The sequence below is a fragment of the Neoarius graeffei genome, chromosome 21 (assembly GCF_027579695.1).
Source record: "Neoarius graeffei isolate fNeoGra1 chromosome 21, fNeoGra1.pri, whole genome shotgun sequence".
Taxonomy (NCBI): domain Eukaryota; kingdom Metazoa; phylum Chordata; class Actinopteri; order Siluriformes; family Ariidae; genus Neoarius; species Neoarius graeffei.
In genome coordinates, this window is record NC_083589.1 from 58,675,013 (window position 1) to 58,698,480 (window position 23,468).

The 23,468-nt window shown below is 41.5% G+C and overlaps 1 protein-coding gene across 1 annotated transcript in view; it reads left to right on the forward strand.

Annotated features, from left to right (window-relative positions):
• erc1b (ELKS/RAB6-interacting/CAST family member 1b) overlaps positions 1–23,468 on the forward strand; it is a 395,220-nt gene that overhangs the window by 292,681 nt on the left and 79,071 nt on the right. Inside the window, exon 16 of the mRNA XM_060903423.1 lies at positions 3,138–3,285. Within this exon, the coding sequence (XP_060759406.1) occupies positions 3,138–3,285 (148 nt within the window). The remainder of the gene's footprint in view (positions 1–3,137; positions 3,286–23,468) is intronic.

Genomic DNA, 23,468 nt, shown 5'->3' on the forward strand with positions numbered 1-23,468 from the left:
GAGAGGCAGGTAGAGAGGTCAGGGTTAGAAACGGAGAGGGAAAGAACTGTAGCAGAGGAGAGGAAAAAAAAAATCAGAGAAGAAGCCTGCAGTGATGGAAAACAGGAGAGGGCGGATCAGCTCGACACACACTGAGCTGACAGTGTTCTCTCAGCCTCACCGCCTTTACTCTGGAAGTCATCAGAGCCGCCACGGCCGCCGCCGCTGCAGCCGCACACGTTCCCCCGCCTCCGCTATCAGCTTTTTCCATCTCTGCTGTCAGAGAGGGCGAGCAGCATGTCGCTGCACTTTCTCCCAGCTCCTCTAACTGAACCTGACCCCAGAACTCGTACTGAGGATTCTGGAGCCCACTAATGCAGCCGTGCAGCCAGCTCTGGAAGTATTGGCACCCTTCAAAAGAACGGGCCAAAAAATGAGCCCTACGCATTAAAATTTTCTTCTCAATAAAAGAAACTTAAACCTTTCCTGAAAGAAAAACAATTCCGAATGAATACAGCTCTAAAAAAAAAAACCATTACCGGCGTTTAGCAAACACTCTTATCCAGAGCGATGTAGAACGAACCCAGAGCAGCCTGGGAGGCAGTTAGGGGTTAGGTCCCTTGCTCGAGGGCATTTCAGCCATTCCTGCTGGCCCAGGGAATCAAACCAGCAACCTTTTTGGTCCCAAAGCTGTTTCTCTAACCTTGAGGCCACAGCTTCCCCAAAGCATTCTTTTTTTCCCCCTGTAAAAATAAGGATTATTATTTGGGGTTCGAGGTCATCCTGTGATTAAATTTCTCCAGGAACTCTTATTGCCTTTGACCAAATACAAGGTGCGATTTTAAAAAGTTCCGGTTGTGAACGATCGGAGCACGGTAACGTCATGGGCATGCAGCAGGAGCAAGCAGTAACTCCCGTGAGTCAGTATGCCATGCGACGTCACACTTTCAACATCAGGACTTGTGTTGCGCATGTATTTGTGACATGCACGTGTGCATTTACGCTTTTATTATGGGCCAAAGAGCAACCATCACGTTTAGCGTTAAACTCGGAGAATCCGCAACACAGACTGTTGAAATGTTTCAGTAAACCTACGGTAATGAAGACGCGAGCTGGGTGAGGTGTTTGGGGTGGCATTCGCATGTCGGAAAGGGCAGAATGTCGTCCTTCAGTGACATCCTGTCCCTCTTAAAGCGCAAATGCCACTCAAAGCACCTTTCCCGGCCCACTGCTTCATTGCCGTAGGCTTGTTGAAGTGAGGCCTCCGTTGCAGATCAGAAATACGCATGTGCATGTTTTTAGAAAAAAAACAATGTTGATGTCACGCAGCATACTGACTCACGAAAATTACCGCTCGCAGACCTTACAGCACTTCGTTCATCCACAACAGGAACAGCCCTGTAACTTTTTGATGACGCTTCGTATGTGGTTGAACACACGTAAAACATCTCGTGTCCACCACCATGTTTTCTGCTCTAAAGAGACGGATGGTTTTTGACCTCCAAGTCAGAGCAGAGGGTAATACGCGCGCGCGCACACAAACCTAAGAATATAAAGGCGTTTAGAATATTCTGTACAGAGGAGTAGACCAAGATTAAGTGTCCCCAACCTTGTTCGACGTGACAGGAAGTGACTCATCCCTGCTGTTTTCTCCAGACGAGGAATCACAAAATATTAATTCTTCAACTTGTTTGAAATCCTTGAAGACGTTTCATCTCTCATCCGAAAGGCTTCTTCAGTTCTGTCTGACTAGTAGGGAGTTCCAGGTATTTATTCTCTAGTGGACCAAAAGCAACCCTAAGGAGAGTCATTGAGGTCAAAAGCAACTCTCCTTAGGGTTGCTTTTGGTCCACTAGAGGATAAATACCTGGAACTCCCTACTAGTCAGACAGAACTGAAGAAGCCTTTCGGATGAGAGGTGAAACGCCTAAGAATTTCAAACAAGTCCAGTTGCCTTCTTTACCAACCACGGTTTACTATGACCTGGCTGACCGAGAACCTTCACAGAGACACATCCTCAACGTGAGGAAAAAAAAAAAATCTGAATAACGATGTGCAGTATCTGTGCACACTTGTATTTAGAAAAATAGCTTAAAGTGTTCTTTGGATAATTGAGGGTTCGTTCCATCACCAAATATTAACGTGTGGGGTGCCAATTATTTCAAAACAGGGTTCTTCAAGGGTCTCTTGAGTAGTTGGAGGTTCTTGGCTCCCTAAAGAGGTTCTTCTTGGACCTTTTCTGAAAGGGAATCGGTCTGTTTTTGGCTCAATTTTTTTTTTTTGTGGTATCGTCTGGATTCAGAATTGAAATTTCCCGATGATGGGGACGACCACGTTTCTGTGGGACCACTCAGGAATCAGGAAGTCATACACTTCAATTTTGGATCTCTAAAGGTTGCTCTGGAGCAGGAGTTATCTAGCCTGGGAAATCCCATGCTGCTTTGCACAATCGTTCCGATCTGAAAAGACAGCATGGAAACTATGGTCTAAAGGCTCGCCTGAGTTAGGGAGCCAATCAGAGAGTGGGGAGGGGTGGAAAGACGGTGACGCGTACTACTCGACAAAGGGAAGCTTGTAGTTTATTTGGGACTGTTTACGGATCACATTTAACATGGCGGCGAGCGATACGAACCAAACTTTCGATCAAGCTTTGTCTTGCACAAACGGCAGTAATCGTTCGGTGCCATTGTTTTCCTGTTTTTGTTTTGCCTTCTCTTTCTCCTTCCTTCTCTTCTTCGCCTCTTCGTCGCTCTAACTACGTCACCGGGTACAACTGCCATGATTGGCCATGGGCTACGTATACGCCAAATGATAGACATTCGCAACGTCCAATAAACGGCCGTTGACAATCGTAAACCGCACCTCCCCTACGAGAAATTCAATAGGCGGATTCCAGACCATATTTCACTTGTGATATGGTCTGGTGTTAACCAGACTAGGAGTTATCAGCTACTGGACTGAAATTTTAGTTGAAAGCCACCATCCTCGAGGAACAAACTTAAACTTCAGTATTGTTGACTGAAGCTCATTCCATAATTCCATGTACTTAAACATTCATTAGTGAGCGTGAAAACTGGAGATGTGTTCCTTTTATGGTATTTGGTCAGTGGGTGAAATGATTTTTTTTAAAAAAACATTTTGTTCCCCCCTCCACACAGACAGGAGGCGCTACTGGCAGCCATCAGCGAGAAAGACGCCAATATCGCCCTCCTGGAGCTGTCGTCCTCTAAAAAGAAGAAGACTCAGGATGAAGTGGCTCTGCTGAAGAGGGAGAAAGACCGACTGGTGCAGCAGCTCAAACAGCAGGTAAAATCTCACAGCTGTCTCCGCGGAGAACTCGAGATCGAGGCCTCGCGAGCTTTCTGCTGAAACAGCGATAAGGGTGCGGCTTGTTCGCAGGAGTGCTCGCTGATCTGTTCGGGTTCCTCTGTAACTCTTGGAAAGTGTTCATTAACCCACTTTGAGCAGTTTCTTCATCCAACTGATTATCGTTCATGTGTTAATTAGAGGAGAAAATGAAAAACAACCTGAAACTGAAACAGAGAAAGTTTAGAGAGGAACAGACCAAAGATTAGGACACGCTAATGTGATGCAGATGTGCGACCTCACATCCATTTGGCAGAACGGTTTTACAATTACTCACCTTCTCCTCAGGTCCCAGTAAACCCTCAGAGGGGTCTCTCTCTCACTCACTCACTCTCACTCACTCACACACACACACACACCCATGAGACCAGAGTCAGAACTTAAATTAGTACTTTGAGTATCTTTGAAGGACATTTAGTATAATTTTAAAAATGATTAGTAATCCTTTTACACAGTTACATTTCAATCAGATTCACTTTTTTTTTTTCGATTTTTAGCTCATCCAGCCGTAGGCCAGGCCAGATGAGCTTATGCGATCACACATTGTCTGTTGTCGTCTGTCCACAATGTACAAAAATCACTCCTCTTCTTACAGGATTGATCAGATTTTGATCAAACTCGTATACAATGTTCCCCAGGTGGGTGTGCATAAAATTTGTCAAGACGGTGGCACCATCTGTCATATTTACGATTTTATGGGCGTCTTGGCCGGTATGAGCTCCAACCTCATTGATGATGATGATAATAATAATACAAGTTCAGTTTATATAGCGCCTTTCTCAAAACCCAAGGTTGCTTTACAATTACTGTATAGAAGAAGAAGAAGAAGAAAATTCCACCAAATAGAGGTCATGATGTCATTCCAATGGTGTAGCAGCCACAGTCCCACCAAAAGGCGCACGAAAACAAGTCCCGCACAGCCGCTGCGCCGGCACCGGGCAACATCGTTTGGAACATCACGCCATGGATCCACAAAGCGAACACGGACGCACTGCCACGCAGAGCGCTGGTATTTCCCAAACCGCCTGCACAGCTGCAGTGACTCCACCGAGCAACATCAGTCAGAACATCACACCAAGCACAAAAGCACAGAGCGCTGGAGAACCACGATGTTAAAATGAGCAACGAGCTCACTGCAGTCCACAGCTCGGAGCACAGACATCACCCACAGCGAATCAAGGCCTGGAGGGAACCGACACCCAAAACTGGGTCCGGAGCTACACCACCACCAGCGGACGAAACACTCAAATAAAAACAAACATCAGGCTACTCAAAAAAGAAAAACGAAAGAAAAAATAAAAATTTCCGGTGAGAAGCGGCAGCACGAATGCGCACGGCGTACTCTCAACCAGATTGAGGCTGTTGATTCTTTTTCCGAGAAATCAGTTTAATCACGTTTCTGTGCATTTTATCTTTATATCTGTGAAAAGTGACATTTTATGAAAATGACCAGTTCTAACAAACAGGGACTCACTTGGTCGAATTTTGTTTAATTTCCTACAGAGGACATAATGGTAAAAGCTGCAAACACTAATTTCACTTGTCCTCCTTGTCATTAGTCTGGCTAATGTGACTGCAAAGCTCTGCGAGCATTGGTCTGGCCAAGATATTAAGCCCAACCGTTTCCCAAAGCGCATGGTTGACCCGCCTCCCTGAAATGCCTCAGTTTGCTACTGGTCGAAGCCAGAAAAGGCTGTGACGAAGCTTAAACCAATCACATCACTCTTTCCTCTAACGTATGTGACGCGACGGGGCTAACTGGTAGATTAAACTCTTACCGAAGCCGGTTGGGAGCAAGGCGAAAACGTCCTTCCTTTCAATAAATACCTCCAGGGCTGCTCTTTGCTCCGTTTTCAATGAGAACTTGCTCCATGTTCGTAATGTTTCTAGTGAATGAAGCGCTTCCGGCATAGATTCTGTAAACAATCTATGGCTTCCGGTCGCAGTTCTACTACGTCACTGCCTTGAACACGCCTCTACCCAGGGCCGTTGGAGATGCTCAAAGTTGATTGGTTCCCGATTTTTCGGGAGCTTGGAAGAGCTGTAAATAGCTTGCCTGGCCAGACTAAGCTCGCAACAGGCCCTCATGTTGCGTCACGCTTAGGATGGGCGGGCCCAGGCTACCTTGTCATAGCATTTGTTTCGTTTTTTTATTATCCCTCCCCACACACACACACACCGAAGGAAGGGGGTATACTGGTTTACTTCTTTCCGTCCGTATCTCCTTATCTCCGTCCGTCCAAAGCACCCTTTTTCTCAGCAACCACAAATCATAGCCACTTGGTACCAAACTTCAGCTTGGGGTTCTATACTGTGTTTACCGTTTTCAGGTCTGTCGCACATCGACTTCCTGTTTACCGACTGAATGTATTTATGAAGCATATAGTGTGGGTTTTGACGCTATTTCAAGAAGCAAAATGCTGTTGCAAAATGACAGTTTACCAGGATGCTGTTTGAAATCCCTGGGGAGAGACACTGCTCTTTAATTACCGGTATTTGTTGAAGTCAACATTCATAATAAGTGCCCTATTCCTTCGATTGCTTGCATTCTGATGTAAGCGAGAGTCAGGAGGAAACGTAACTGAGCAGTAGCACACAGTTGATCTTGTTTGAATTCTACACGGTGTCCCAAATTAACACTTGGTTCAGCAAAATACCTTCCAGAGTTTTTATACTTGGTTGATGATTTTTTTTTTTTTTTTACTCCACCTTTGGCTGAAGCCTATAGAGGCACCTGTCTGTATGTGTGTTTAACAGAGTTCAAGCATGTTTAAAGTATATACTGTATGCAGAACCATGGCCTCACTTTAGTTTATAAATCCCTTGAGACCTCAAGAATGGGACAGGAATAGTTTTAAGCGTTAACGATAAATCTAATGTAGTAATTTTTACGATTAAAGTGATTTATATAGGTAGCGGTCTGAGTGAATGACCTTGACGTTTGTAACGTCACAGCAGGAAGTCTATCGGTCTCATCGCCATTTCCGCTGTACTAAAACACAGAGCTGACCGCGACTCCGATCCTCCATTTTGAGCTAATTTATCGCCATGCCACGTAGATGTGTTGCTGGCCGGTGCAGCAACACGACAGAAGGTGGATTTACGTTACATTCATGGCCCAAGAATGTTCAAACTGCAAAGTTTTGGACACGTTTTGCAAGAAGTTCACGGGCACATTGGGCGGCTACGAAGTGGTCTCTCCTCTGCTCTGTACATTTTACTGAAGACTCGTACGAGACCTCTGATCTGTTGAGGAGCGTTGGCTATAAGCCCGTATTGAAAGGAGGTGCAGTACCAACGATTAAAGAAAAATAAAACAAGAAAAGTAAAGTATTTATTTTATTTTTTAAAAGTGGGTTCAGTTTCACCAGTCCTCCTGGAGCATGAGCTGGGGGTTGTTGCTAAAATCCAGCCCAAGACGTGACGTGACCTTGCTCGGGCAGTGACCTCCCTGCGGTTGTTGCTAAAACCGGTGGCATCCCGTTCCATCCCAGGTTTTAGTAATTGCCAGAGTTTGAGCAGTAATGACGGAGTACTCATGGAGAAAATGGAGAATGAGTGGACCAGCTGTCTGATTTCTCCGCTGGATATGCTCGCCTCAGCAGCAATATCTCGCCCTTGCGTGGAAGAAGCGAATGAACGGAGAACTGAACAAACAACTGAAAGTCAGATTGTTTCAAGACAATCAGCCACAAGGTCGGCCTTCAAGAAGCGAGAACACAGATGGGTAAGCTCCGACTCTCATTTGGATACCAAAAAAAAAAATAAATTGTTTACCTGCATTTAGATTAATACATGTAACTTGTATTGTGTGTTTAAGTTACTGGTATAAGATTATTTAATTTGCTTCAGAATGTGATCGTCTCAGTTCATCTGATTATTTAATTTGCCTTTTACGTTTTATCAGTGAAAATGCATGCATGTAAATGTATGTTGCGTAAGTTATAACACCCATCCTGTTTTAATAAGAGTCAACCCACAATCAATGAAGTCAAACCGGTCTTAGTTGAGCAAGTCGGTAACGGTATTTCTTACTTTCACCATAAATTTTTATTTATATGACTTTGGTCTATAGCTGTCAAAGGCCTCGGCCTTAAAACCAGTAACCGCAGTGACATCACGCACTCAGGGCTGGCTGGCTCAGCGGGGCAGCTCCAATGCCAACTTTGCGGTCGATTTTAACTCTCAAAAATATATTTTTTATTCCCATTTATGCAGCATACAAGAGTCAAGGATTGAGATACTATCCACTCAGAAATGTATTTAAAAATAAAGGCTCTGCGCATCTCCTTTAAGAATGTAATTAGTGTGCCAACCTCAGGTTGAGGTGTGGTGCCACTGCGTACTCACTACGTAAGTGCCATGCTACATAACCTCAGTTCATGATGTAATCCTCTGTGGCGGAGTGGTCTCGAACACCGTCCAGGAAAGGAACAGATTTTGCAATGTCTGTTCAAATAATGGCGTCGACGTATTTCTGAGCGGGCTGTTTTTTTCTATTTGTGTACCGTAGCGTCTGTCTCGCAATCAGACAAAGGCTGAGCTCAGACCTGCACAGGTCTCTCGTTTCAGATAGTCTTTAAAAATGCCTTTGACTAAAGAGGAATGTATTGAGATCATTCTCATGGCTTCAGCACAAAGATCATTCGAAGTGTAATTACACGCATAACACCAGATGTGTTAACACGAGTTTGTTATGGGTCGGAAAGACAACGGTGTGTTTTTATAAAGAAATGCCAATCATGTAGACGATGGGTTTTTAAATAAAATGATATTTTGCTGAAAAAATATTCATTTCGCCGATGTCGGGAGACTTTTTGGATGCCCTGTGTTGTTGTTGTTGTTGTTTCATGTATTTACTTAAGTATGTTTAAAGGCCTTTAGACATCCAATAGACCCCTTCGCAGTAAACGTCATTCATACGTAAGAGGAAATTGCACACGCAGCCTGGACCCAAAAAAGACTCAGAAATGCCTAGATGAGTAGCATGCTATAGATGCACAATGGTGTAACATAGGGAAAAAAATTCAGGTTTTGATTTTATGTACTGAAATAACTATTAGGCACAATTTTTACAATATCTATATAAATTAGTTGTTTTTACCCATTTTAACCTTGAAATCAGCATTTTAATGATTACCCATAATGCATTGTTTATCGCGCTAAAACAAGCAAAAATGTCATAAGACAGTGGAAATACTACCTTTACTACCTTCACGTGGCGTCTTTCTCGATCGCACGTGCCTAGAAGCGTACCTTCTAGAACATTCCTGAGTGGTCACGGACTGTCATGTAGCCTAGTTCGGTTGTGAAACTCGCTAGGATGGAGTATTTTTGCGAGTTTAGTGGCAAACTTTTGTGCTGCAATTTCTCTATTCTCGACATTTGTAACCTGAAACCCTACAAGAAATGTTTCATAATGTTTGGGATTTTGAAAAATGCTTCTAGCAAGTTTATTTCGCTGTATTTTTCCGTGAAACTTGACATAAATCATCCATAATTACGTTAACGTCCATAATTACGTGACGTCCATAATTACGTTAAATTTTAAGAACTAAAATTCTGTTAAAAATTCTAGATTTGTGCTATCATTCTGGGGTTTTGCTGAATAATACTTTAGGGAGTTCTCTTACAATGCTGAAAATTCAATGAGTTTTGGTGAAATTCTAGAAAAGTTATTTACATTTTAACGCGCATGATAGCAATTGTGCTCACACAGCGTGCTACTCATACTAGTTGTTGTGTTGTCGGGTGTCAGAATCGTAGCAGTGATGGGGTTAAAATGTACAGAATTCCAGCAGGATCTCACCCATTCCAAAAAAATCGCCGACGTCTATGGCTACAAGCCATCAAACGTGTAGACTGGGATGAAAGCACTATCAAAAATGCGCGGGTTTGCAGCGCCCACTTCATCACAGGTAAGATCAGGCTATTTATTAAATCTTTCTTTTTTATTCTTTCTAGTCTTCGTTTATTGATGTAGCAAAATACTTTGGTAACGTTTGTCTGATTAGCTGGGTCATAGTTACACAATGTAATGAATATTGTTAGCATGTTAGCTTAGCTTTGCATGCAATTTTGTTTGTAGGAGAGGGCTCGCTTGACTCAAGCAGTCCAGATTTTGTGCCATCATTATTTGTGTATGCCGAAAATCACAATTTTAAAGCAAGGATGGAAAGGTAAAATTGTGTGCCCTCACTCTAAATGCCAACTTACGCTGACTGCTCTAACCTAGCTCCCGCCCCGTTCAGTTTCATTTCTGCTCTCTGCCTCTCGCTTTTTACGCAGCTCTGATTTCTCTTAGCTGCACTCTTTACACTATCATTCCTTTCATGCCATTACCTCCTGCAAATTGCTGTTTAGTGTTGGTATTTGCTGTTGTCGCTAAAGCCACATTGCCATCACATCACTGGCATAATTTGATAAAAACAAAATGAATATGAATGTCCCATTGTTAATCAAGTTGTACATGCCCGCACATAACAATCATATGCGTCTAAAGACTTGTAGGCACGAAGTTTTTCGTGGGTGTACACTGAAGTCTGGTCAATAAGGTGCGAGTATATATCTGGCCATTGTATACCAGGGAACTTACTAACATCGTCCGTCCACTCTTTAATTAAATGCGGATCCGGTAGGCGATGTCCACTTGTTAGAGTTAACTTATTTATGTAGGATTCTCGATCTTGTAACGACAATTGTTTGGCATAATCTGACAGCTCATAATGCCGGTCTATGGGCAGCGCCATTGTTTCTGAGTCCAGGCTGCGCGCGCATCCTGGCAACGGTCGGTTTGTTTACAAACATGCGAAGGGGTCTATACGACACGAAATTGCGACTTGAAAATGAGAAATTCATGTGCGAAATTTTCTCTCACACGGTATGGAGACTGAGTCCAATACAAGTTTTACAAGTGTGGTTTATTTATTTAAAAAAAAAAATGTAATCTTCTATATTGTGCTCGTTTCACACTGGTTTTACACTGCGACTGTCAGTGGTGTCCTGAATGAGTGATGGAGTCGTCTAGCAGTGATGAAAAGACCTAATATTCACAGACATGGTGTCAAGGAAAGAGAATGTTTTGAGTAAACCCGATGCTGGAACAGAGACGACAGCAGGAAGAGTTTCATGATCTCGTTCAAGAGTTGAAGCTGAGAGACGGGAGGCTGGGCAACAAGATTAATGAGCTGCTCACTCGTTTTGCTGACTTTTTCCTGCTTGTCGTTCTGTTGCATGGCATCAACGGAACCCAGTGGATCCTTCATTTGATCAACAAACAAGACGTTCAAAGTTATTTTTTTCATCGTACCAAATTTGCTTGCTGTAGATGATTGCTGAAGACTCATAAGAACATGGATTTGATGACCTGCGTGATTTCATGCAAACATTTCATCCAAAAATTTGGACTTTGTGTACAAGGGACTTGAGTGAGGACACTTTTTTTTTTTAATAAACTTTCACTTAAGTACACTTTTGACATCCACTTTTAATTGTCACAGCATCAGTCATGTTTTTGTGAGCATGATGTACAGATATGTTCCATTTTTCTACAATAGTTTCTTAAACAGCTACATTGCTGAATGTGTCACCTGATTAGCATCGAGTATATGAGATTTATTTTTTGGTAGTGGATAAAATTAGAGCGGACTCAGCCAATCCTTTAACACCTTAACAGCAGCACAGATACATGAAATCATACGGATACAAATCAAGAGCTTCGGTTAATGTTCACAATGTTCAAACATCAGAATCAGGGCTTTGAACTGGAATTTTTTTCCTATTGGTTCGTTCCGAACAGAAACGGAATTTTAACGTTTCCGGTTTTGGGTTCCACCATTAAATAGACGTTCCCGAACCGGTTAGAACAAAAAAATTTCGTTCCCGGAACGGTTAATTACGTTCCCTGTCAGCTGTTTAACAAATGGCTATAAAATTATGTCTCTGTCTCATCCAGCTTAAGCCAAATGTAGGCTAATTCTATTGCAACCTTCATTAAATAAGACAAGAAATAATTCAAAACAATTATTATTTCAAATGTTGGTGATTTGGATTCTCAGTATGTCTTCCCATCTACACAAACAGAAAAAGTGCCAAAAATGAAAGATAATTCATTTAGTGTGTTACCAAAGGCTAGTCAGGCCCTATAGAGGGCTGCCGCATGACGTCACCGCGCCGCGAGATTTTGTTAGGCGCCATATTGGAAGACCAAGTACACATCTATTCAAGTACATACATACATAAAACAAACTACACCTGAAATGTAGCCAGGGCCGGTTCTGCCCTAATCTGGACCCGGGTGCAACATCGCGCAAACCACCCCCAAAAAAAAAAAAAAACAGTCTAAATCAGGACAACCATCACATAACTATAACTATAAACATTTTATATCAACTATTTTAACTAAATGGGCTATAATAAATAAGCCTGCAGGCAGCCACGGCGGGCTGCCTCAGAGAAGTAACCATTTGTCCTACCTTAAAACTCGTTTTGCATTTTCTGCCTCCTTTTTTGTATTTTCGACCCTCCGTTTATTTTCTTTCCTTTTCTGAAAATCCGATTTGTCTCCAGACATTTTGTTCTGCTACCAACGAACTAACTCGTCAGGTCTCGTCTCTCGAGCCCGCGATGATTCCCGTGGGAAGGGCAACAATTGATACATTTTTACAAACAGCCAATAAACAGCCAATAGGGAGGTTGCATCGTTCAGGCTCTTCTTTGCTCAGACACTCAGTAATGCATTTACTCACTAGTAGTCCACCTTCCCGCTCTCTCAATTCAATCAGTGAACGTCACACAGGAAGTGAACCCCAGCGGGTCATAGAAACTTGCGCAGGAGAAGAATGACTTTTTTATTTGTAGGCTACAGAAACTTTGAGGAATGAAATAAAAACCGGTATTAACCGGTTACCATTATTTTTAATAAGCGTTTCTGTTCCGGAACATAAAAAATAATAAAGTTTCTGGTTTCGTTTCTGTTCCATGTGAAATAGAAAAAGTTCCCGGTTTTCGTTTTCGTTCCTTGAACCGGTTCAAAGCCCTGATCAGAATGGGAAAAACTGTGATCTCACAGTGTGACTTTCTTTCACTGTGGCATGGGTGCTGGTTTGAGTATTTCAGAACCTGCTGATCTCCTCCTGGGGTTTTCACACACAACGGTCTCTAGAGTTTACACAGACAGAATGGTGCGAAAAACACTGAGTGAACAATAACACTTGTGTGGGTGGAAACAAACGCCTTGTTAAGAGAGGGTCAGAGGAAAATGGACAGATTAGTTTGAGCTTTTTTGCCAGGAAGTATATAGTAACTCATATAATCACTCTTTACAACCGTGGTGAGCAGAAAAGCATCTCGGCATGCAACAGCAGACAGAAGACCACATCGGGTTCCAGTCCTGCAGCCAAGAACAGTAATCTTAGAATCAGGAACAAGTTCCTTTTAAAGTGGACGGTGAGAGTGTGTACATATACTTGCACGGAAAAATTCAGTGGTTTTATGACTTGCTGTGTGATTTGATCCCATAAATCAGTGCTAGTATTTCTCTCACACGTGCACACACACAGAGAGAGAGAGAGAGAGAGAGAGAGAAGCATTCTCTTCCCTATTCTCTTGCACTGGTTTAATAAACAATGTACAAAAACATCTGCTTGTTAGTTAATGCAGAACGCAGTGGGATTTTCACTCTTAAACTCACTAGCAGTTGGAACTTTCACAGACTCTGGGTTTGGAGATAGTTAAACTGTGCCATCTATCAATACTCAATTCTCTAACACCCCCCCCCCCCCCCCCCCCCCAAAAAAAAAAAAAAACTGCTCTGCTTTTACGTGAAGCCCTATACTGAAAACATACACCACGAGCACAAAACCACAGTTGAATTTATTCAGTTAAACTCTGACACAAAAATTACTTACATTTCAAATTTAATAAAGTATAAATATCATAAAAATCCACCCTAACAAAAATACAATCGTGTCTCTCTATATGTAAACATTTCCAGTTCCAATAAAAATCTTTTCTAAATCCACTTCCAACTTTTTCCATTTGTTACAGGATTGGATTGAATTCATTCTTTTTTTTTTTCCTTCCTCCTCTGATATCTGATCCAACATTTTCTTTTTTTTTTTCTTCTTTAAATCAGGTCGATACTGGACCCTGGGTATTTTTAACCAATGCCAGAACATGTACTGCTGCCTGAAATCACACTCGTGATAAACTCTGGTGCTTTGTGTACATGTCCAGTGAAAAAGAGCACTTTGATTAACGTGATTAGAGGCAACGCTGGGGTTTGGGGTAAAATAGGTTTAAGGGTGGCTCATGTTAGGGAAAAATGCCCCAAGATAGTAAACCTTTACCATGTCTTTGTAAAAAAAAAAAATTAGAACTCTGTGAAACCTTTTGATAAAATCTCCTAAGACCCTGTGTGTGGACGTGACCCAACGGCTGCGAACCTATGCCCTATTGGATCCGTCTCTTCCTTTCTGAAAGTGGAAAAGTCCAGTGTTACTCATTTATCTGTAACTCCTTTAAATTTCAGGTCCATTGAAAGGATCGGAACAGAGAACAAAATTTTCTAAATGCTTTACTTTTGAAATGTTATTACTCAGCATGTGAAATATTAAGACGTCTTCAGCGTTTATCAAGTGGCATTTACTTTATAGAATATATTTAAAATGTGTTAAAGGGCTGATATGAAGAAAGCGGAATTGACATCATGTCATACGTTTTGAGTTTGGTGTCGGTGGTAATGATTGACAGGAGTTGAGTGTAACTTGGTTACATGCTGAACTGACTCATAAGTTCTGACCGTACTGATTGATTAGCAATGAAGTCCTGCTAAATTACAGGAATTCTGCTTGATCCCATCACACGTCAGGAGGGTTGGGTATCGTCGGTTTTGTTTTTTGTAAAGCGATGCTTTTTAAATGGTGTCGGTGCCTGAACCCATTCATTAAAAAGAAGCACAAAACGAAGCATAAAAGAACAGCTATTTTATTTCTAAGGCAAATTTTAACTTTAAATTGAACAGTATACAGTATATTGAGGAATTTTAACTGTATTGAGTAACAGTCACATGAGGTGCAGTAACGCTCGTGTTGTCCGTAACATCTGTTTCAGAGCACCGCCATGGCATTTTATAAAATTGATATTTTATTAAAGTGAGTTGTCTTTATTAGTAACCATGTTTAGTAATCATTAATAAAATATGATATAAAAATAGAATTTACTACAGTATTCGTACAGTAATGTAATATTTAACAGTTATTCACCAAAGGTGAAGCGAATATCAGTGAATAAAATACGAGACGAAGTCGAGGTTATTATTCACCGATATTCACTGAACCTGAGGCGGGTAATTGTTTTACTATAAATACACAGGTGATTTATTTAAATTGTATTGAGAAAATTATTTATTTCAAACTTCAAAAGCAGCATGCAAATGTAATAACTTTGCGGCGCAGACTTGTCACTTATCTACGCTGACTCCCATAAAATACTTTGTTTTGAAATCGATAAAATAAAACCCAATCCCACCTTCCCTTTGAATAGTTTTAGACCAAACTTTGTAGCATCTTTAGTGCTTTTAGGAACAGCATTTTCTTTCATCATTTGTAATTCTTCCTCACAGTGACGACGCAATCGGCCGCCATTTTTTGCCAAGTCGCTCGATGTGATTATCGAGAAATTCAGATTACTTCTCAATAATCAGTGTGCGTGATTTCCTATAATCACCGCCGTATTTATACTAAAATATAATATTGCACTTCTAGTCAGTCTTGTATATTATATCCTTGTCAAAAAATTCCAGTGCAGGGGATTGGCCAAGGATGGCTCACGTGACATAGTTCCACCATTGATTAAACCAAAAAAAAAAAAAGGTTATGGTGCGAGTCAGTCATGGTATATCCTGGATATATCATGAACTGACGTCTCAATTTCAAGCTATACGGCCGACTCGAGTCACAGCTGTGGCTCCACGAGCATTTCTGTATGTTGATCTATGTATCATGATCATGCCTAGCGAGGCAGGTGATGGCACGGTGCATTGCACATGCATACACTACCGTTCAAAAGTTTGGGGTCACTTTGAAATGTCCTTATTTTTGAAAGAAAAGCACTGTTCTTTTCAATGAAGATCACTTTAAACTAATCAGAAATCCACTCTGTACATTGCTAATGTGGTAAATGACTATTCTAGCTGCAAATGTCTGGTTTTTGGTGCAATATCTCCATAGGTGTATAGAGGCCCATTTCCAGCAACTCTCACTCCAGTGTTCTAATGGTACAATGTGTTTGCTCATTGCCTCAGAAGGCTAATGGATGATTAGAAAACCCTTGTACAATCATGTTAGCACAGCTGAAAACAGTTGAGCTCTTTAGAGAAGCTATAAAACTGACCTTCCTTTGAGCAGATTGAGTTTCTGGAGCATCACATTTGTGGGGTCGATTAAATGCTCAAAATGGCCAGAAAAATGTCTCGACTATATTTTCTATTCATTTTACAACTTATGGTGGTAAATAAAAGTGTGACTTTTCATGGAAAACACAAAATTGTCTGGGTGACCCCAAACTTTTGAACGGTAGTGTAAGTCGAAGGTCGCGCCTCCAGTGAGTTTATGCTGAGATTCGACTTTAAAACTTAGTTTGGAATTTTTTTAACAAGTGATATAAATCTAATATACCATGCATTGAGAGGCACTGGGAGTTATGGATTCTCTTCGTTGACCGGCGTCGTACCATTTTCTTCAGGGCTGCAAAACAGTACTCTACCAGTCACCACAGAGAATCCATAATTTCAACCGGGGCCTCTCAGATTATTTTGATTTTATTACTGTGCTTCTTCTGTAAGACTTTTGTGTAATATTGTGCTTGTCGTGAGTTTTACATCCCATTGTACTGAATCCATACCGTATCCAAACACTGCATTATGTTGGATATCATGTGGCGATGACCATCTTGGTAGAATCTTACATAATTGCCCATGTCATGCACTTTTCAGATGGTCCCTTACTTTCGCCGTTACTCTAAAGCAGACCTGGGCGTTTTGCGGGCCGCATCCGGCCCTTTGGTTCATTCTGACCGGCCCGCGTAAGGTTAATTAGAAATTACAAAATAAACGTATTTTCTAATTTTACCTCATGCATGGACTGAATGTGCATTGCTTTTATTTTGAAGTTGTGTTCAACAAAAACACAACGCGCGCGACATGAACATGAGATGAAATCCCACGAAACCTAATCCCGCGATAACTACTTCCGTAATTTGTCCAGACCAACCACAAACTTGTACGTCATCCTTCAAACGGTCCAGCCAATCACATAGTGTGACGTCACCAGCAGGCGCCTGAGCCCGAGCCGATCTGTAGATCTGATTCCTACACCGAATCGACTGATGATCATCTGTCAGCTGTGCTTCGCATCTCCGCCTCAGACATTCAACCTGACTCTGATGCACTCGTTAAAGACCAACAGAGACTAGATTTCTCTCACTGAACAAATAAAAAAACTGAAAAACACCAAATGAGGTGATTAGACTACAAATGTGGGCATCATTATTATAATCTGATGTAACTTGCTTGATATTTGGAGTAGAAAGACAATATTGTGATGTCTTTATTGTGTTTTGGGGTGAATGTGACTGAAAAAAAAAATGGTACAAATGTTCACATTGTTCATTGTTTTGGGAAATTTGATTGAATAAATTACATTTTTTTTGTAAGGCAACCTTGTTTGTTTTTTTCCATACTCTTACCAGTCTTAGCAGCTTGTAAAAACAATGTTATTTATTGCTTTATATAAAGAAATACAATTAATATTATGCAGAATTGAGTTCAGCCTTTTGGTCCGGCCCTCCACGAAATTTTCTGTTTCTCATGTGGCCCCATGGAAAAAATAATTGCCCACCCCTGCTCTAAAGCATTGGTGAAGATTAGGTTCAGCTGGCTTTAACAGGGGGGGGGAAAAAAGTAAATTAAATCATACTTGGTTCTCTTTCCACTACAGAGTAAGAAAATACACATTTTGTCTTTGTGTTTATTTCTTGAGAAATAGAAAGAATCGCAAATGTGCACTGAATGTCCAACTTCGCGTCGGGGCACTGAAATGACGCACCAGAATCTGCGTTGCGGTTTGGTCTGGTAGACAGCGTTCATATCAGAACCGGTGCCATATTGTAGTGCTGATTAGTAGGTAAATAATTCAAGCTTTTCTTTCACCCCTGCCAGTCTTTAAATGTGTCTGACATTGTGGAGTAATCCCAGGCTCATGACTGAGCTATAACCATGCTATTAGCACAGGATCATCAGTCTGTGTAGGAGAATGATCACGACAGCACGTTTTTGTCACCTTTTATCAACCCGGTCATCTAAAAGCAGTCCTGGCTTCGAGCCGGTACAGTACTCCCACCTGCAAGGGATGTCCATGAAATATTTGATATAAAATGTACTGTCTTTGCCCCTACACACACACACAGCAAAAGAAAATCTCATTAATCCAGAGCATTACAGTGAAGCATGATGCAGTCCATTAATCATTCTCCAGGCCCTCCTGTTCATATTTGACATCTTTATGACACCCCAGTGGCTGAGTGGGTCTCTCAGGTTGTACAGTGGTCTTTCTGTCTCGCGTGTGAGGTGTGGGATGGTTAGTGTGGTCTGCATCATAATGCTCAGCCTCCATCTGATGGATCACAGCAGAGACTTCCTGACTTTTCCCACGTTAACTGTATGTCAGCATACTGTGTGTGTGTGTGTATACAGTGGGGAGTTCAGGTTTCTTATATCAGTAGTCATTTCAGGGTCCATGCGAGTGTTTGGTTTGTGTTAGCTATATATGTTCTCAAGGGCAGTTAAATGCTTCATGTGACTTGCGTGTGTGTGTTGTGTCTGTTGCATGAGGTGTGAGGAATGTGTGTGTGGCAGTGTGCAGGTTTAATGGACTGTGGCTGATCTGACATGGTTCAGAGAGGAAGAGGAATGGTGTTGATCTATGATTCTGTGACGGCGCTTTTAAACTATGTGTTGGAACAGCAGCCGAGCTTGTTTCATTTAGCTAAATGCTTAAAAAAAAACCGGATAAAAAAGTCTAAGCTAGAATTGACCAATTCATGAATTTAGTTGCTGATAAACAGTGACACTGAGGTTAGGTCACTCTGAAAGATCAAAATCAGCTGTCACAGGACGGTGGAACGAAATCGAGTCGAATGGAATGGAATTGAATGAAAAGATGAAATGGAATTGATCCGATTGGAATGGATGAAAACACGATGGAATTGAACAGGTTAGGCTGGAATAAAGTCGAATGCAAAATAGAATGGAATGGCTTGGAATGGAATTAATTATTATCCATACAGGACGCGTTTTCGATGCAATAAAAACGTGTTCTATTCCCTTCTAGCGGGTTTCATTCATTTGGTTCGACAGCATGCAATATTGTTAGCATATCGCTTATCCTACGTGTATTGCATCGCTCTACCCAATGGAGAATGAGCGTTGAATATGGTTTACGGTATTGCATGGTTGTCAAGACAACATTACGTCACACGTCGGAGATGTAAAACTTCCACGCTAGCAAGCGACCGGGACAAATTTAGACAAACATGGCCGCCAGGTTTGCTTCATTAAATATGGAAGCTTTTGAGAGAATTTTTAAAGAGAAAGAGGGCTTGAACACCCGAAAGGAATGTATAATATTATTATTATTATTATTAGCTGGCTTTTTTTTCGTGGTATATCAGATATGTTCCATTCAGCTACTTGTTTTCAACTCGTTCAGTATCATGCTAGCTGAATGGAATACATCTGATAGACCATGAAAAAAGCCAGCCGATATTATTTAAATAGAATGGAATGGAATTGAACAGATTGGGTTGGAATAAAATTGAATGCAAAATAGAATGGAATGGAACAGCATGGAATAAAACAATGGAGCAGCAGGGAGTGGCTTGGAACAGAGAAACTTTGGAATGGAATAAAACAGATTGGAATGGAACGGAATGGAATGGAACAGCTTGGAGTGGCTTAGAACAGCGTGAGCTTAGAATGCAATAAAATGGAACGGAATAAAACGGATTGGAATGGAAGGGAATGTTGACTTTGTGCAGCTGACAACAGAGCAGTTCCTGTGTTTGAATTGCTTCGATATAATGCAAGCAGGTCCAGTGCTTGTGTGAATAAAGGCACACCTTCTCAAAGGTAGTTCTCCTGCTGTGTGTGGAGATACTCGGATGGGGGGGGGGGTAATTAAAATGAGCTCCCCTCTTGACACAAGGAATGGAGTCCAATTTGAAAGGATTGTTGAATTCTCCTCCAGCATGGCCTCCCAATTACAATTCGTCATAAAGGAAAGGTTACGGTTAAGTTTAAGGTTAATGGTGGATTTAGCACTTGTGCTTTTACCATTACGATTTTAAATGCAAATGGGACGACTAGCCCTTTTCCTTGTCGAAAGATCAGATGTTTTCAGGATAGTTAATCAATAGATTCACGTCCACGTAAAAGTGATTAATTGAAATGGTAGCTGGGTCACGATTTTTGAAATTTGGGACAAATTCTTGGAAGGACGACACGAAAATGCACTGATCCAAAAGTGCAGTTTTCGTCTTCATGGAAATATGACTCGAATAATATACATATCATCCTCTAAAATTATGCCCTGGAAATGAACATTTCTTAAGCATTGCGTATAACCAAAGGAAAGGCAGGAAAATCATGACTGTCTTTCTCAGCCTTCTATACGACTCTTCAGGCTTTACATTTTTATTAACTTTATTTTCTTTGTCGTATCTAATGACCACTGGCACTGTGTTTCCATCCGCATGGTAAGGAAATGGCTTTAAATGACTGAGACCAATTACTGTTTGTAGGACTCCTGAGACAATGTTAATAAGTCCGGTTATACCTAACCTCAGATTGAGCACAAGTTATGGACGGTGGTTCAGTAATTACATCCTGTCAGAAGTTCTGCTTCCTAATTATCTGCTGCAATGCCTCAGACTAGCTGGACATGACTGTTGTAAAGCTCAGTCAATGTGAGTACAGTGGAGATGACTGTCCTGACATGGCTACTGGGTTTTTTTTTTGTTTTGTTTTGTTTTTTCCCCCTCAGCAGAGCCATGGTTTGGGCACCCACTGGCGGAATAAAACCATTTTGTCCCAGAGAAAGCCACAGAAAACATAAAATGTTGAAATGCTCTAATGCTGCCAAGGCTACCACACAGTGGAGAGGGAAAAACGAGTGTGGAAAAGTAAAAGTGTGTGTGTCAAATTGCTTTCGAATTGCTCCCAAGAGAGAACGAGTTGTCCGTGTTTGAAAGCATCCTTTTATTGGGCTGAAAACGCAGGCGTTTTGGTGCATGGGCAGGGCTGCAGGCGCCTCGTGGCCCAGCTGTGGCCAAACTGAGTTGAGTCCTTAAATTAGCGCACAAGGGCCTGGAGGGAATGACGAGGAGGAGGAGGAGGAGGGGGGGGGGGAAAGAAAGGCAGCAAGCAGAGAAGGCAGGAAAGAGGGCAAAACAAAAACAACAAATATTGGATTCATTAGGGAGTTTGTTGGGCTGGAGGCCTGAGGCTGATCCAGCAGCGGTGAGCCTGAGCCCTGGGGCTTACAGTGCCATCCGTGCTGGATTTGTCTTGGACTCGGGGCAAATCTTGCTGCTCATTTGGGGGGCCAAATAGAGCTGCTGTTTTCGGAACATTCAGACCTCAAAACACCAGGAGCGAAATGGTTGTTTGAGCGAGTCGTGCGAATGTCCAATGTGTGGCTTCACTGTTCAGCCCGAGTTTCCATTCAGCTCCTGTTATGTTGGGCCGATTGATGATTTGATTATTTCTTCAAACGCAACTGCTTGGAGTTTGTTTGTGTGCAGATTCACAGCTCACAAACAATAGGCTTTGCTTTATAGTTACAATGTCAGGAACATGGACTGTTCTGCTGATTTCCCACTATTTAACCAAATGTTCTTTGCTTAATTGGTTGTACAAGTGAAATATAAACCAGCAGGCTTGTCTTTTGCCACGGGACTCAACTGACATGAAAATTTTGTTGTTGAACTCAATACTAATGGTTTCCAAGAACAGACGACATGAACGTTAAAGCTCGACGGCCTTTTGATTTCATAAAATCGGTGAAATTTAGTTCCGTCTGAAATGTGGTCATTGTGATGTATGTTTATTTCTGTAATATCTCACAAAATATCAGGCCATTCTGTGGCTGGGAAGTTATTTAATTTGAGGGGATTAAAGCAAATAATGTGCATGAAATCGCTCGCTTGGCGCAGTCAAGCAGACAGAGGAAGTCCGTGTGCGCATGCGCAGGTTTACCACCTTCTTCTTTTGGGTTTTACGGCAGCTGGCATCCACAGTGTTGCATTACTGCCATCTACAGGTTTCCCTTTGAGCGTGCACTGACAGTTCCATCATTCTGTCGCTAAACGAACAGCTGATCACACCGAGGTGCTCGCTGAACACCGATATTTATTAGTTTGGTCCTGCGTTTCCTTTCCTTCGTATATAACATAACGTCTTTTCTTCTTGCTTTCCGTTACTGTAGTCGGTCTTTCACGTTTCATTCGCGCACACGCGTCCTCCGTTTTTCTCTCCTGTTTCAAATTTGTATCCCACAATGCCTTGCACGAATGGGGAAAGCCCACCACGTGATGCATGACGTAGTATCTTGAATTGGGTCATGGTGAAGCAGGAAAAAAATAGCGGCGAATTTTGGGCCACGTAGAGAGAAATTCATTAATTATTCTCTTTAAAAAATTAATAGAATTGGAAGTCTGTGATTCAAATTCAGTACCTTTCAATCCACTAAACGAAAATAATTGGGTGTCGGGAAAATTCTTTTCATGACTTGCACTTGAAAAATCTGAAAGGCCGTCTAGCTTTAAAGGAAACCTGTTCATTGGTTGGTGCCGCATTGTAATTATTCCTGTAGGAAGTTAACGGTCTTCTGGCATGCTGTTGTCACTGAAGGGACAGGGACATGGAAGTTACAATGGAGTTTAATAGAAGAAAAAAAATCAACACTGTCGAACATCAGGGATAACGGTCAGGTTTCGCTTCTTTCCTCACTTCCCATTTTCCGAGGACATCCACCGTCATATTAATGAAAAGTTCAGCATAGAAGTAATGAAGACAGCAAATGGCATTGAAACTATATAATGAAAGCTTTGGAAGCTGATTTGCTTGAGCAGTGTGTCCAGATGAGGTGGTGGGAGAGCTGGGAAGATGAAAGGACTAAAGAACGGCTGCATCGAACAGGATGGGTAACGCGAGAAATCAATCATATTAACCAAAGTGAAAACTGTGGACCAACAGATCAGTGCAAGAACCTTAAACTAAAAGGGTCAACTCAAAACTTCATTACGAAATAAATCTCAGACCCGAAGATTAATATGCACATCGATCAGCATGGAGTTTTCCTTTAATGCTTTGCTGTCCGTGCTGTGTCTGAAAAGGCAGCACTTAGCTACAAAGGTACCTAAAAATGTTTTCAGCCATGCTTTTAAAAGCAACAGTATGTCATGACATTTCCAAAATACCAGCATGCACTAATGGTGATTAACTATAATAGTCCATTAGGCTTGACAGAATAAAATCCTTCTGTGGATAATTGAATGAATATTCACTGCCAGAGAAACAAACAACTTCTGAGCTGATTCACAGGACTATAGGGTACATTAGCCTATAACACACACACACACACTTTTCTCAGTTGTAAGCTTTGGAAATAAATGTTATACAGGGTTATTTAAAAGAAAGTTAATGCTTAGATGACACTACAACACTTTAGGACTGGAGAGGAAACACTGCTATAACTCAAGGAGGTAAGATATTTAAATAATATTGGCTGGTGTTGAGTGGTCTATCAGATATATTCCATTCAGCTAGCATGATACTGAACGAGTCGAAGACGAGTAGCTGAATGGAATATATCTGATATACCATGAAAAAAGCTATTATTATTATTATACTTACACACACTTCCAGTTTTTTTTTTTTTTTATGTCCGTTGGTGTGTTTTTCTCTTTTCAACAGAGGGGACCTGTCAGGGCCTTCTAGGTCTTCAGAGAAGGTCCAAATGCCTCAGCATTTCAAATGTTTTATATTTAATTTCTTTCATAATTTC